General features: G+C 51.0%; 1 protein-coding gene across 1 annotated transcript in view; it reads right to left on the reverse strand.

Annotated features, from left to right (window-relative positions):
• Positions 1 to 16,771, reverse strand: part of acacb (acetyl-CoA carboxylase beta) — a 188,630-nt gene that overhangs the window by 94,881 nt on the left and 76,978 nt on the right. The window contains 4 exon segments of the mRNA XM_038815904.1: positions 299 to 417; positions 11,570 to 11,659; positions 13,766 to 13,879; positions 14,850 to 14,963. Of these exon segments, the coding sequence (XP_038671832.1) occupies positions 299 to 417; positions 11,570 to 11,659; positions 13,766 to 13,879; positions 14,850 to 14,963 (437 nt within the window).

Consider the following 16,771-nt stretch of genomic DNA (forward strand, 5'->3'; position numbering starts at 1 on the left):
GCAACCAATGAATAGCACAGTTAGTAGCGGGGGAAATGAGGTGGCAGCACTAAGTTGCCGTGGTGTCCGACATTAGATCGAATAGGCGTGGTAGATTGACCATCACAATCCCGGAGCCCATTTGCAGAGGCTATCCCCCCATTGAATGCTCTGTCAAAGGACAGCACACTCTTCAGTAACAATGTGAACACAGTAAAAGCAGCCAGAAATTCCACAACAGGACAGTATTTGAAAAGGACAAGCCATGCGCACATACACACACTTTTTATCCTGGAGTTTAGCTTAAACCTGGCAGTACCTGTTTGGATGAGATGAAGGAAGCATGAACTGGAAATCCACCACACATACGCCGTTGTGCAGTTGATGGTGTTGTACACTGTTGAGTTCATAGGCGATGTATGCTCTCCGCACATATACCTTGAAAGAAAAGGCAAGTACTATTGTCATCTGGTTAACTGAAGGTTCAGCCTCCAACCAAAAAAATCTCAAATAGACAGGACTGAAATAAGAGTGTGGAGTCATAAGAACAAAAGAACAAAAATCTTGTGAACTGCAAATTCAGAGGAAGCAATCAGCTTGTCAGAGGAGTGAAATGAACAATAACTTTGTTAACAATCAAGATACTAATATGGCTTCAACATAACTGCATTTTCTTATTAAAACGAGTGTTACTAGGGCTTTTCCCAGTAGTCCCAGACTTGACACCTGGTCAGTCCTGAAGTTGCTTAGATTGTGGTGCAGGAGCCCCCAGGTGGCCAGCTCAGTAGGAGTGGGCCGCCGTCGGTGGGTGGGAGGGGAAAGAGAGAGAGGGGGACGTGTGTGTCTCAGCACCCGCGGGTCCCCCATGCCACCTCCTGAATTCTGCCCGTTCCAGGGGCAACCCCAGCCCGCCAGCCCCACTGACTACCCATAACTCTCACTGACGGTGGAGGCCTCTGGCTGTGCGGCTGAAGGCTATTGCTAATTGGGAACTGGTAATTGTAGTTAAGTGAGCACTTCACATTTCCCAGGCTGATCCCCGTGGGCAGGCGCATCATGTAGCATGTGGGAGTTATTGCCTAGTATCCCAATCAGATCGTGATGCCTGGACAGTGTGGGAGGCAACACCATGGGCGCAGCAGCCAACATGCGAACACCCAGCAGCTAAGCCCAGCATTGCGGAGATTTCAGCACTAGGGAGTGGGTGTGTGCAGCAGGGAGGGGACCAGCGCCGAGTCCAGGTAATGTTACGTGTAGGTGTCTGAGGTACAGGGTGTGTGCTGGTGAGCTGGGGACTCCATGACCAGGGGTGCGTGGGCAGGGCGTGTCGGGTGGCAGGGAACCGTGTGGTGGGGGGGGTGAAGGAAGCAATGGAGGGTCCTGGGGTAGGGGAGACCGCTGGTTATCTGTATCTCCCAATTTCTTACAGATATTACATGCAATGGATGATATCTTCAGCGGAAGCTGCCCTCGTGGTGCTGCTGGCAGGCCAGACGGCCAGGTGCCAGGGGAGGCGGCGGCAGCAGTGTCGACAGATGCTCGAGGCGGCAGCCCATGTGCAGGGCCCACCCATAAAGCCCAGGGGGAGACCCAGAACGGGAGACCCATGAGGGATCCCTGGCGCTCCGAGCTTGCTGGACCCTGGCCGCTTGTGCTCCATCCACCGGTTGGTCCTGCGGGTTCTCCCCAAGCGCATCCTCCAGCCCCTCCTGGTACGGCGCCTCCTCATGCTTGGAGGTGGCCACTAGTTCCTCCTCCTCCACCTCTAGGAGGTCACCCCGCTGCCTTGCCAGGCTGTGGAAGACACAGCAGACCACCACAGTAGACAACCCTCTGAGGGGTGTACTGCGGTGCACCATCAGAGTGGTCGAAGCATTGGAACCACATTTTGAGGAATCCGATGCACCACTCAATGACAGCCTGGGTGGCCATATGGGCCTCACTGTAGCGGGTCTCTGCATCAGTCACCGGCCTCCATGCTGGTGTCATTAGCCAGGTCGTCAGCAGGTACCCCTTATCTCCCAAGTGCCAACCAGCCATATAGGGAGGTCCTCAAAGAGGCCAAGGATGTCCAACTGCCCCAGGATGTCCTTGGAAAGCATGCACACACATGCATGATCTTCATGTGGTGGTCGCACACGAGCTGATGTTCAGGGAGTGGAACCTGTTCCTGTTGATGTGGTCCAGACGGCCCGGTGTGTACAAGACGACATGCGTGCCATCTATTAGCCCTTGGACCAGGGGCATCCAGTTGATGGTGGAAAACTTTGCTGCCCAGGCATCTTGTTGGGCAAGGTCCATGTCAAAGTTTTAATATAGTTTGCTGCCCGGGCAAACAGGGCATCCATGATTTCATGTTAGACATTTAGCTGCTGTTGTATAAAGAGTCAAAGGTTCTGCTCCTTTTCACAAACACCTTTATTTTACTTTAACAGACTCTGCACACAACTCTATCATCACATCACCTGACACAAAGGCCACCTGTAGCTTCTTTACATATCAGTGTCAATTATTGGATACTTAACATAAATGAGACAACTAATTGGAATGTCTCTTAACCCATTACTTAACATTTCATGGGCTGTAGCTTTTGAGATGTTGGAGAAGTATCTCCTTGAGCCCTGGAATGGTGCTGAGGCACAGAAGCTCAGGGCTGTGGTGACCTTGACAGGCACCGGGAGCAGGCATCCTCCGTCTCTATGTGGTGCCAAGTCCACAAGGCACTAGTTCCGCACCGTCCACTTGTTGAGGCGGAGCCTCCTGCAGCCCACACTGTCCACCATCTGCTCAAAAGACCAGCGACGCCTGTACACCTTGGGCCGTCATTGAGTGGTACATCGGATTCCTCAAAATGTGGTTCCGATGCATCGGCCACTTTGATGGTGCACCGCAGTACACCCCCCAGAGGGTCGTCTACTGTGGTGGTCTGCTGTGTCTTCCACAGCCTGGCAAGGCAGCGGGGTGACCTCCTAGAGGTGGAGGAGGAGGAACTAGTGGCCACCTCCAAGCACGAGGAGGCGCCGTACCAGGAGGGGTTGGAGGATGCGCTTGGGGAGGACCCGCAACACCAACCAGTGGATGGAGGACAAGCGGCCAGGGTCCAGCAAGCTCGGAGCGCCAGGGAGCCCTCATCCTCGCCTCCTTCACAGAGAACGTGGCTATGTCCGTCGGTTCCCTCTCCTCACCACCCACCGCTTGCCACCCCCGCTCCCATCCCTCAGCCTTCACCCTCTCCTCCCCCCTTCCCCTCCCCTATCCCCCACCTTGTTCCACCCTCCCAGAGTCTGGGTAATGGCACTCCAGGGTGATGGGAGCATGTCAACATTATCAGCGGGTCACTGTCAAGGGCAGGGGGTGATGATAACGCGCTGAGAGCTGAGCACGTGTACTCCTCAATCTATACCATAGTCTGACCCCTGCCTGTATGTTGAGTGCTCGCTCACACCCATCACCTGCACATGGTGTGAAGGACGTTCTTGGCGGGAGTCCTCTGGAGGCCCTGGGGCTGGAAGGCCCTGGGCCACTTGCCGGCAGCACATGCCGTGCGTGTCACCCTGTTCCGGGTGCTGACTCCGAGACGTACCATCGCTGGTAGGTGGGTTTCAGAGAGCTGGTGGGCACCGTCGGCATTCTGTAGGATGGCTCTGGGTTGGCACCCAGCGCCCCCTCCTCCCAGTCGGTGCCCATCTTGGGTTAGAGGGGCAGCTGGATTGGGCCCCAGCTGCCCCTGCGTCATCAGGCTTTGCCAGCCCTGGTGGCTCCCCAATGTCTGCAGCACAGTGTCAACCCACTCGGCGATGCTCTGGAGTGCCCCAGCAATGCCCCACCTGTGACTGGTATAAACTCCGCAGCGCCTCGGCTATGCTCACCTGAGACTCTGACATGCCCCGCAGCACCTCGGATCTTCCCACATGAGACTAGGAGACCTCCCCCAGTGTTCTGGAGGGCCTCGCCAATGCCCATGTGAGAATGGGACATGCCTGCAGAACCTCATCAAGGTCCACCTGGTATTGGGTTACGTCCTCCGGCGACTGGGACATGCTGTCGAGATGCTCAGCCATGGCCATCACCGACTGGGCTACACCTTGGACACTTCCACCTGCCGATATCATGCACCAGGCTCTCCATTGCGATAGTCATCCCAGCAACGTTGGCCTCTGTGCCACGTATTGCCAGCACCCGTAGCCCCTGAGACTCCTCCAATCGCTATGGACCTGCTCGAGTGTCGCTGACATCCCCCCTGCATCTCTTAGCCGCACCCTAGCATCTGAATCAGCTCCGGGTAAACCTAGTCCAGAAGCTCAGCAGCTGACTGGGACCCGGCCTGTCCACTACTGTCGCCCGCTGAGGGCTGTGTCTCTGCATTGGTGGAGGGTGGGGATGATAGCTGTGCCATGAATGCAGAGCTGACCTCGGAGGGGAGTCAGGAGGGGTACCACCCCAGATGGGCCGGCACGGTCGGATATTTACAGCGCCAGCTCCCCAGGTTTGATTCCCAGCTTGGGTCACTGTCTGTGCGAAGTCTGCACGTTCTCCCCGCGTCTGCGGTTTCCTCCCACAAATCCCGAAAGACATGCTTTGGTGAATTGGACATTTTGAATTCTCCCTCAGTGCACCCAAACAGGCGCCGGAATGTGGCAACTAGGAAATTTTCACAGTAACTCCATTGCAGTGTTAATATAAGCCTAAGTGTGACAATAATAAAGATTATTATTATTGTGAGGATCCTGCGGGAGAATAGACACATGGTCAGGCGAGAGATGGATCACTCTGTATGGCATTAACAACTCATGTGTAACAGGGCATCTGGGTGGGTGCCAGTGGATCCTCATCTCTGCACTATACGGCAATCTCAACGTTGGTGACAGATCTGTTCACTGCCACCCCCGCAACTTCCAAGGCCCGTTCATCGTAGATGTGAGGGGTGAGGACTCTGATGTGCAGCACCCTGCCACCCATCTAGGCCCTCTCCCAGCTGTTGTGGGCCACCTTCTCCAGAGGGGACATAGTGAGCCGCACATGTAGTCCATTGCAGGGGTTTGATAGTATTGGGTTGGGGCAGCTTGGGCGGCCCTGCTGGACAAGGGTGAGCCAGGGGACAGAACAGTGCTGGCGGGTGTGGTACCAGGCGCATTCTTAGCGGGGGGGGGGGGGGGGGGGGGGATTTGAGGATCTGGTGCAAACCCACCCGTGCGGCCCGGTGGAGGTCATTGATCGTCCGATGGTACTGGGTGCCGGTCCTCCTGGTCACACCACCGAGCTGCTGGCCGCTGCCATTTCCTCCTAGGCAGCACTGGCTGCCCTGTGGCTGACCCTCCGAAACAGGGCAGCTCGCCTGGCGTCTACCGCATCCAACAATCTGCTCAGGTCAGCATCCCCGAATTGTGGAGCTGGTCTCCTCCGTGGCATGGCTGCGAGCTGGGTGGGGTTGACTGAGTAGGATCGGTTTAAATGCTGCTCACCATGGTTAGCGGGGGCTAATGAGCGTGGTCCTGGTGAATCAGCTGACGGCACAGTCATTTGCAGCGTGAAACCCCTGGGGCCTCCTGAAGTAAACCAATTAATGTTCTATAGCGGTGCCGGCCTCACTGGGCCGAGCGCCTGGAGGCTCGCGGCAGTTGCCACAGAAACGTTTCCATTAAATCGTGCCCATAGTCTGGAACTCCTCCCCTCCCCATCCCCCCTCCCACCACGAAACCCACGGCAAGGCCTCACTAACGGTGGGAAGATCACACTGGCAAGAACGGCCGGAAATCCCCCCCCCCCCCCCCCAACAAGGTGGGTGTGTGTGGGTTTGTTTACTCAAGATTGTCATAATATATACTGGTATATCATTGTGCAGACACACACTGCTGGACACACAGGAAGACCCATCAACACACACAACACCCCACCCAATCACCAGTTAGAGCACACTCACTACAAAGACAGAGGCATCAGTTTTCCCGCTCATTCGGGATGCAGCCTCTCGGAAGGACAGAGCTTACAGCTTACAGCACAGATCTTCACCATGTGCTGAGTGCATAGACTGGTTAGGATAGGCATAGGTCTTTAGTTTAATCTAACATCGTGTTAACCCACAGTGAAAGTATGTTCAACTGTTTCTAGCTTAATAAAATAGTGTTGTACTATTTCAAGTGTTGGTAGCCTGTATGTGTTACTGCTGAGGTAAACGCAGTCTCCACAGATCCAGAGTACTCAACACATCATGGTACCAGTAGTTGAGGGGTGTTGGAACTTCTTAGACCTACCTGCAAGTGATCTCCCTTCCACCAGCATATAGCCATCCTGCAAAATGGGCAGTGGGGCCAACTGGAAGATCTTCAAACAACGCTTCCGGCTCTACCTTGAAGCCACAGACCTGGAAGCTGCTTCAGACGCCAGGAAGATCGCTCTCTTCCTCTCCACGGCAGGGGACCACGCCATCCACATCTTCAACTCTCTCATGGTGAAGACAAATCAAAATTCAAGACGGTCCTCCTCAAGTTTGACAGTCACTGCGACATCGAGGCGAATGAAAGTTTCGAGTGCTATGTCTTCCAACAGCGTTTGCAGGTTAAGGATGAACCTTTCCAGTCCTTTCTCAGCCACCTCCGCATCCTTGCGCAGTCCTGTAATTACGAGTCCACCTCCGACTCCGTGATACGTGACCAAATTGTTTTCGGTGTTCAGTTGGACCCCCTACGCCAGCAGCTCCTCAAGGTAAAGCAGCTCACCCTAGCGATTGCCATCGAGACCTGCCTGCTACATGAACACGCCACTAGTCGGTATTCCCACATCCAAGCGGCTGAAACGTTGTGGCAAGGTCCCCTCGAGGCAGAACGGGTCCAAGCAATCAAGCATCTCCAGGGCCTCAGCCTGGATGAGGGCGACCATTTTGCGTGCTTTTCACGGACTCCCGCGCTTGTGCGCACCAAACGAGGGGACGGCGACGTCGACGAACGTACTGCGGAGGCACGCACCACGTACGATCGCACCGCGCATGCGCGGTGGCGCAGCGAGCGTACTGACGCTACAACGTGCGGCAACTGTGGCTCCGCCCATGTAAAGCAGCAATGTCCTGCCAAATCCCGACGATGCCTGCAATGTGGCAAACTTGGCCACTATGCTGCTTTATGCAGTTCAGCTCAGCCTGCCAACTCTCTCCGCTCCAGCCAGCCTTGCAGGGATGTCCGGCCATTCAACCCACGGTCACCAAACCCGATCCAGACCTGCTGCCTGATATTGACACCAAGGACCCGAAGGCGCCTTTTCGAGTCGGTATCATTACAAAAAACAGGGTGTCCCCGAAGCAAAGAATCCAGCATCGATCTGGACGATGAGTGGTGTGCCACAATTACGGTCAACCGGTCCCAAATATGATTCCGCCTGGACACTGGTGCCTCCGCCAATCTCATTGACCTCAAAAGCCTTTGTGTCAAACCAGCCATCCTGCCATCAGCCTGCGAGCTATTAGATTATAATGGCAATACCATTGCTGCCAGCGGCTCATGCCAACTTGAAGTGACGCACAGGTCACGCAAAGCCATCCTTCCCGTTGAAATTGTGGGATCCTCGAAAGCCTCCTTGCTTGGCGCGCAGGCATGCAAGCTGTTGAACCTAGTTCAGAGGGTTCACTCTCTCTCTCCTGCTGATGCGTCTGCCTTTCCGGACACTGATTTCAGGGCTCATAAGCTCGACGCCATTATTAACCAGTACCACGACGTCTTCGAGGGCATGGGCACGCTCCCGTACACCTACAAGATTTTATTAAAACCGAATGCCACGCCTGTGGTGCACGCACCTCACAGGGTCCCAGCGCCCCCTTAAGGACCGCCTCAAGCAGCAGCTGCAGGACCTCCAGGACCAAGGAGTGATTTCCAGAGTCACGGAACCGACTGACTGGGTCAGTTCCATGGTATGTGTAAAAAAGCCTTCCGGCGAACTGAGAATATGCATTGATCCCAAGGATCTGAACCGCAATATTATGAGAGAGCACTATCCCATTCCCAAGTGCGAAGAGCTCACATGTGAGATGGCTCGCGCCAAGCTCTTTACCAAACTTGACGCCTCAAAGGGATTCTGGCAAATCCAGCTCGATGAATCCAGCAGGAAACTCTGCACGTTTAATACCCCCTTTGGAAGATATTGCTACAACAGGATGCCGTTTGGGATCATCTCTGCATCAGAAGTGTTCCATAGGATTATGGAACAAATCATGGAAGGTATTGAAGGTGTTCGCGTCTATGTCGATGACATAATCATCTGGTCCACCACCCCGCAGGAACATGTTAATCGCCTCCAGCACATATTCAGACGTATACATGAGCATGGCCTCCGCCTCAACAGGGCTAAATGCTCTTTTGGTCAGACGGAAATTAAGTTCCTCGGGGACCACATCTCCGAATTGGGTGTGCAGCCGGATGCAGACAAGGTCGCTGCCATCACAGCTAAGATGACACCGGAGGACAAAAAGGCGGTCCTCCGCTTTCTGGGCATGGTCAGCTTTTTAGGGAAATTCATCCCTAACCTCGCCTCTCATACCACAGCTCTCAGGAACCTGGTCAGGAAGACGTCAGACTTCCAATGGCTCCCTTCCCATGAGCACGAATGGAGGGAACTCAAGGCAAAACTGACCATGGCCCCGGTCTTAGCTTTCTTTGATCCAGCAAAGGAGACCAAAATTTCGACCGATGTCAGTCAATCCGGCATTGGAGCAGTGCTCCTTCAACGTGATGAGGCCTCATCATGGGCCCCACGGATGACCCTTCAATACCTTCCATCATTTGTTCCATAATCCTATGGAACACTTCTGACATGCGATGACCCCCACGGAGCAGCGCTATGCACAGATAGAAAAGGAGTGCCTGGGCCTTCTGACTGGTGTTGTAAAATTCCACGATTATGTCTACGGACTTCCTCAGTTCACCGTCGAGACCAACCATCGCCCGCTGGTCAATATAATACAGAAAGACTTGAACAACATGACGCCTCGCCTCCAGCATATTCTTCTCAAGCTCCGGCGATATGACTTCCAGCTGGTATACACCCCAGGCAAGGACCTCATCGTTGCTGACGATCTCTCCAGGTCAGTCAACACTCCATGTGACCCAGCGGGATTTGTCTGCCAGGTTGACGTCCATGTGGCATTCGCGGCCTCCAATCTACCAGCCTTGGATGAACACCTCGTCCAAATTTGCCTCGAGACGGCGTCCGACCCCTTGCTACAGCGTGTCATGCGCCACCTAACGGACGGGTGGCTCAAGTGCCAATGTGCTCAATTCTATAATATCAGAGATGATTTGGCGGTAGGAGACGGGATTCTTCGAAAACTGGACCGCATTGTCATCCCCATACTATGCGCCAGCTTGTCCTGGAACAACTACACGAGGGCCACCTCAGCGTGGAAAAGTGCGGCCGATGGGCCCAAGAGGCAGTGTACTGGCCTGGCATTAATGAGGACATAGCCAACACAGTCCTTAACTGCCCCACTTGTCAGCGATTCCAGCCGGCCCAATCACGTGAAACCCTGCAGCCCCATGAGTTGGTCACGTCACCCTGGACCAAGGTGGGCATCGACCTGTTCCACGCGCTGGGTAGACACAATGTCCTGATCGTGGACTACTTTTTGATTACCCAGAGGTGATATGGTTGCACGACCTTACCTCGTCTGCAGTCATTCGTGCATGTAAAGCAACCTTTGCTTGACACGGCATCCCGCTCACGGTTATGTCAGACAATGGCCCCTACTTCGTCAGCCAAGAATGATCCAACTTTGCCAGGTGGTACAATTTTGCCCATGTAACGTCCAGCTCCTGTACCCCCAATCCAACGGCAAAGCAGAGAAAGGAGTACATATCGTCAAAAGGCTCCTATGCAAGGCTGCTGATGCTGGGCCTGATTTCTACCTTGCCTTGCTGGCCTACCGCTCCGCTCCCCTGTCCACTGGCCTGTCGCCAGCCCAGCTACTCATGAATCGCACCCTGAGGACGACGGTGCCGTCCATCCATGCCCCAGACCTCGACCACGTTCCGGTCCTTCGCCGGATGCAGCTGTCTCGTGCACAGCACAAGGCGGCTCATGACTCCCGTGCAGCTGATCTCCCTGCTCTGGCTCCCGACGACAACGTCTGCGTCCATCTTCCGGATGGTGGCTGGTCTGCAACCGCTGTTGTCCTTCAGCAGGTGGCCCCCTACTCGTTCATAGTTCGTCCACCGGATGGCTCTGTTCTGCGCTGCAATCGATGCACCCTTTGTCTCGTTCCACGCTCGCCACGTGATCCTCCGGTATCGCCACGCTGTCATGATGACCCTGCCATGGACTATGCAGAGCTCCCTGTCACTCTGCCTCCCCCTCACTCTGACGCAGTCCAGCCCGCTCCTGAACCGGTGGATCTCGACCCACCCTTGAGGCGGTCAACCAGAATTCGTCCCCCACCTCAGAGACTAAATTTATGAACTTTTCAAATTTATGGACTCTCTGAATTGTTTCATTGCTTTGTTTGATCGTTTCCCTGGTTTGTATATAATGTTGATTTTGTTACTCTCATGTTGCATACTGTTTCTCTGCACCAGGCACCTTCCCATGTAAATAGATTAGTTCCTATGTACATAGTCTTGTAAATATGTCTTCGCACCCCACACGTAGTTAGGAACATTATCACCACACATTATTTATTGCTACAAACATACATTTTTTTCTAAAAGGGGGGATGTCATAACATACACCAGTATATCATGGTGCAGACACACACACTGCTGGACATGCAGCAAGACCAATCAACACACGCAATACCGCAGCCAAACACCAGTTAGAGCACACTCACTATAAAGACAGAGGCATCAGTTTTCCCGCTCATTTGGGATGCAGCCTCTCAGAAGGACAGCGCTTACAGAACAGATCTTCACCATGTGCTGAGTGCATAGACTGGTTAGGATAGGCATAGATCTTTAGTTTAATCTAACATCGTGTTAACCCACAGTGAAAGTATGTTCAACAGTTTCTAGCTTAATAAAATAGTGTTGTACTATTTCAAGTGTTGGTAGCCTGTATGTGTTACTGCTGAGGGAAACGCAGTCTCCACGGATCCAGAGTACCCAACACATCAAGGATCTGTTAGAGTGTGGTGAACGTATTGCAGTAACCATTCACCATGTATGTAACTGTACCACGCTGTTGCCCATGAGGGCTCCATCTATGGACCATTGTAAGGTATTACCTGTGATGTATCATATTGGTGCCTTTGTGGGCTCCGCCCCTGGCTCCTCCCCTTGAGGGGAGGTATAAAGAGCAGTAGCCCTGTAGGCGGCTCTCAGTACAGAGCAGTCGCAGGCAGGCACTCTTCTAGTCGATTAAAGCCACTGTTCACTTCAACTCTCTGTTTCGAGTGAATTGATGGTCGCATCATAGAGCACACGTCAAAAATATTCACCTGGGGGGGATTACAGAGGGCCACTCTACAGCAACAGTCAGTGGACAGAAGTGAAGGAAAGTGAAAGGGAAAAAACCCTTGTGTAAGTAAAAACAGAATGAAAAGCAAAGAATAAAATCCTGAATTAATTCAATACTGCACCTGAATCATAAACACCTTTTCAGTAAACGATGAGCCTACCTCAAGAGCTGCCATCTGTACAACCAGGTTGACGTGGTAGAAGAAACTGGGCAGGACATCAAAGATGGAGGTTTCCGAGAGAATCAATTTCTGAAGCCAAACAGCAATAAAATCAGTTACTAGTCCACTAATTTCTGCTTGGCCCAAGAAAAAAAATACTTTGGGCGGGATATTCCGGTCGTGCCTGCTGGCAGGGTTTTCCGGTCTAGATGACGCTGGCCCCGCACCAGCGGCGGAGGGTGCGAACAACAGGAAACTCGGTTGACAGCGGCAGGACCAGAATATCCCACAAATTAGCCAATGGTGGGCTGTCTCCCCAAAACACACTCTGGAAAAACACCACCCTTGAAATATTCAGAATTGTAAAAGGAAGATCATAGATCATAGAATTTACAGTGCAGAAGGAGGCCATTCAGCCCATCGAGTCTGCACTGGCCCATGGAAAGAGCACCTTACCTAAGCCAGGATTTCATCCTATCCCCATACCCCAGTAACCCCACCAACCTTTTGGACACTGAGAGCAATTTATCATGGCCAATCCACCTAGCCTGCACGTCTTTGTACTGTGATAGGAAACTCACACAGACACGAGGAGAATGTGCAGACTCCGCACAGACAGTGACCCAAGCCGGGAATTGAAGCTGGGACCCTGGAGCGAAGAAGCAATTGTGCTAACCACTGTGCTATCATGCAACTCTAAAGGGTCATTGCTTGGTTGAGTAGCATAAGCAGTCATTAGGGACACCCTGGGCTGTCATTCTCTCTTTGGGAGACTAAGTCCCCACGCTGGCGCAAAAACGGTGGTGTTTTACTCCAGGAAAACTGGCGCAAAATGACCACCGATTCCCTGTTCGGGGGGTGGGTGGGGGGGCGCGGCCATATGTTCCCACATTATACCTCACCCGCCACTTTTTTTTTTGCACGATTCCGTAACTAGTCTGTTCCCTTGTGTACTGTCTATCCATCCTCCAGAGCTCTTACCCTCCCACCAAGCTTTGTATTATTAGTAAGCTTGGTTACATAACACACAGTTCCATTATCCAAGTTGTTAATATAGATTGATCAAGCACTGATCATTAGATGCATGGAACCAGAGAAATGATACAGCACAGAAGCGGCCAGTGGGCCCATCTTGTCCATGCCAACCCAAAGATACACAGGTGCCTATCTAATCCCATCGTCCTGCTTTGTAGCTTTCTATTAGTTACACCATACCAACCCGATTCCTACTCTCTCAATTCTGTCCATTCACCAATTCCCAATCCATGCTAATATAATGCCCTCAATCCTATAAACCTTCATCTGTGCCACAACCACTTGTGTGGTACCTTATCGAATGTCTTCTGAAAATACCACATCTACACGTTCCCTCTTGAAATCAAAACAATAAAACATGTAAAACCATGTTAATTAACTCTGCTCAATCATATTGTGCAGCTAGAATGTTGTGCATAGACAATCCATGACACTATCCCGCTGGTACATTTCACTGATAAATGGAGAGAATTAGAATTAGAATTTACAATGCAGAAAGTGGCCATTTGGCAAATCAGATCTGCACCGACCCTTAGAAAGAGCACCCTACTTAAACCCACGCCTTCCCGTAACCAAACCTAACCTTTTGGACACTAAGGTGTTATTTAGCACGGCCAATCCACCTAACCTGCACATCTTTGGACTGTGGGAGGAAACCGGAGCACCCGGAGGAACCCACTCAGACACGGGGAGAAAATGCAAACTCCACACAGTCACCTGAGGCCGGAATTGAAGCCGGACCCTGGAATGTGAGGCAGCAGTGCTAACCACCGTGCCGCCCCTAAAGGGTGGAATATAATTGGGATATGCTTGATCCATTCCCAATCAAAACCCAGATCCAGAATGGATGTGCAACAATGCAATCCACTAGACAATAGACAAAGCCTCAAAACCAAGAAAGTTTCAATGCCATATTTTCAGCAGAACCATCTTTAAACAAATTGAACACAGTTATCTAACACACTAGATTTACATTGTGTTGGACTTCAGCCTTGGACTTATTTATTGGGGTGCCTGTGGGGGTTTATCCTCTTAAGAATTTATACATGACCTACAAGTCATTGAAAAGGTTGTGCAGTTGCCTTAAAAAAAAACTATGCCGTGAAAGCAGCTTATTGGCCAAGTCACAATAGAAAGGCAATTCGATAGTCACAAACGCACCTTTAGATTGTCGGGACAGAACTGGTGCCCATACATATCGATAGCAGACAGGAAGAGGGACTCCACCTGATTATGCCGCAATTCGTAGGAGGGTAAATGCGATGCAATCAAAACCTACAAACATGAAAATAAAGTTTGTGATAAATGTAGGAAATATTTATATCTATTGTATTGTGTGTCTGTTGCAGTAATGTTATTAAAATAACTTAGATTAAGGTATCCACATTATATATCTGCTAAAGCTGTGATTAAGGGGTTAACAGCTCGGCAGTCTGTGATTCACTCATGGGAGGAGTTGGGTCTGGTTTAGTTTTGTTTTGCAGCCCGCCCCTGTGTCTGCTCCTAGTTTCATTTTAGAGCTCTGCTCTGGGTTGTGAGGAAAGGAGTTGTGTTTTTCAGGCTGACTTCTGAAAGCTTCTCTCCAAGGACTTTGTGAATAAATCTATAAGCCACTAAGTGTTAACTTTGTTAATGAGTGGCATTTGACCTGTGTGTGTGGATATTGCTTCATGGAAATTTTAGAAGTAGATGGGGAAACTAAGCTCAAAGACCTTTCTTTTCTTTTTTAAATAACTGTTTAACTGTCAATTGAAAAGCTGCTTTTCCCTTGGATGTTAATAGGGTTAATCCTGGGTTAATAATAAAGTTTGTTTTCGGACAGAAAAGTCAAGTTTGTTTTCGGACAGAAAAGTCCCCATTTGTCAGTGGGAATGCAGAATGTCCAAATTACCGAAAAGCATGTGTTTTGGGACTTTGTGGGACGAAACCGGGGCACCCGGAGGAAACCCACGCAGACACGGAGAGAACATGCAGACTCCACACAGACAGTGACCCAAGTGGGGAATCGAACCTGGGACGCTGGTGCTGTGAAGCAACAGTGCTAACCACTGTGCTACTGTGCCGCCAATTACTTCCGATAGGTTCTTACAAGCAGTCTTGTAAAAAAATTTAAAACAAATGTCCATCTTGTACTTTATTGGTTTTCTAAAGTCCGAAGGCTACTCCGGTATGCCAGGAATTTCTTTTGTGTGTGCGCACACTAATAAAGCCGTATTATCCGTTTTCTGGCTGTGCATTTTCTCACCTGCCTGGATCGTAGCGCCACCTTGGCGTTCTCCGTTTTATTGAGCTGCGTGAGTTCAGTTAAAATTACCATCAGCTCATCTGTCAATGTGGGATCTCTGGAACAAAGCTGATCCTAAATCAACAGGCAAAATAAAGTGGATCACATTCAATTGTTCTCCCATAGAACATCGGTACACATGATATCATCTGTGAATCAAGATAGCATATAAACTCTCCCCCATTCCATGATCAACATATCAACATACCACAAGTATAAAGGTTCCACGAACTGTATGGAACACCCTCGTCAATAACTGCCCAAGCTCAGCAGTTCTTCTGAGTTCCAGTTCTTATGAATTCACACACTAAAGAGGACCCAAGTGAGGTGATGCATTTTGGTAGATCAAATCAGGGCAGGACCTAGTCAATTAATGGTAGGGAGTTGGGGAGAGTTACAAAACAAAGATGTTCATAGCTCCTTGAAGGTGGAGTCGTAGGTGGACAGGGTGGTGAAGAAGGCATTCAGCATGCTAGGTTTTATTGGTCAGAATATTGAGTACAGGAGTTGGGCGTCTTGTTGAAGTTGTACAAGACATTAGGAAGACCACACATGGAATACTGTGTTCAGTTCTGGTCACTCTATTATAGGAAGGATATTGTTAAACCAGAAAGAGTGCAGAAGGATGCTACCAGAACTTGATGGTCTGAGTTATAAGGAAAGGCTGGATAGACTAGGACCTTTTTCCCTGGAGCGTAGGAGGCTTAGGGGTGAGCTTACAGAGGTCTATAAAATAATGAGGAGCATAAATAAGATGGATAGTCAACATCTTTTTCTAACGGTAGAGGAGTCTAGAACTAAAGGGCATAGGTTTAAGGTCAGAGGGGAGAGATACAAAAGAGGCCAGAGGGAAAATATTTTCACAGAGGGTGGTGAGCAATTGGAATGAGCTACATGAGGCAGTGGAAAAGGTGGGTACAATTAGATATGGGCAGGGTGGGTATAGATAGATATGGGCCAAATGCAGACAAGTGGGACTAGCTTAATGACAAAAACTGGGCGGCACGGACATGCTGGACCAAAGGGCCTGTTTCAATGCAGTAAACATCTATGACTCTAAGTCAAATCCTGGTCTGTCCTGATATAGCTGGTCTTAACCGGGGAGAAAATGATCAATAATTCTCCTGAGCTAAGGGGGTGGCGGGGGGCCAGATTTCCCTTTCTGGACTACTTTGCAATAACTTCTACCAGGAAATATGCATGGCTGCATGTCAGGTGAGCCAGGAGGGCAAAGTGGAGGGAGGGCAGTACAAGGAGGAGGGTGTGTAGCGTATGGCGGCAAAGAGGTAGATGAAGACGAATAATGGGAGGGAAGCTGAACCCAGATCAGGGTGCATGAAAACCTCACAAACAAGAGCATCAAAGGGTTACCACTTAATTTAATGGAAGGGATAGAGAAAAGACACCAGATGTGGTGGGTAGAGGTCCAAATGGAGCATAGGTGCAGATGATGGGCTCGGCAGGGGTGGAGGGAGGTGTAGAATCGAGGAGCAAATTTCTTCTTGAAGCTGCTGTTTTGTTCCACCAGGTTGCTGACATCCTGTATGATCTGGTGAAGACAAGTGGGATAGAGGGAGTGATAGGAGTGTGCAGGACAGGTATTTAAAAATGGCGCCAGGACCTTTGAACCTGTCAGCTGAGGGTGGGCGGACAAATCAGCTGCTGGGATGCCATGAGTCAGAAGGGGACTTGCCTGTGCAGCATTAATGAGGTTCCAAGTGCAGAATCGGGCGCGGGATCCTGGCATTCTGATTGGTGGGAAAGGCCCCCCCTGGAGCTGCCTGTCACCAGACTTGGAGCTGGATTCTCCATTCTGGAGACTAATTGCTCCGAAGTGCGGAGACTCACTCCTGGTCTTTGCTGGTGCTAGGAGCGATGCCCAG

The sequence above is a fragment of the Scyliorhinus canicula genome, chromosome 1 (genome assembly GCF_902713615.1).
Source record: "Scyliorhinus canicula chromosome 1, sScyCan1.1, whole genome shotgun sequence".
Lineage (NCBI taxonomy): Eukaryota > Metazoa > Chordata > Chondrichthyes > Carcharhiniformes > Scyliorhinidae > Scyliorhinus > Scyliorhinus canicula.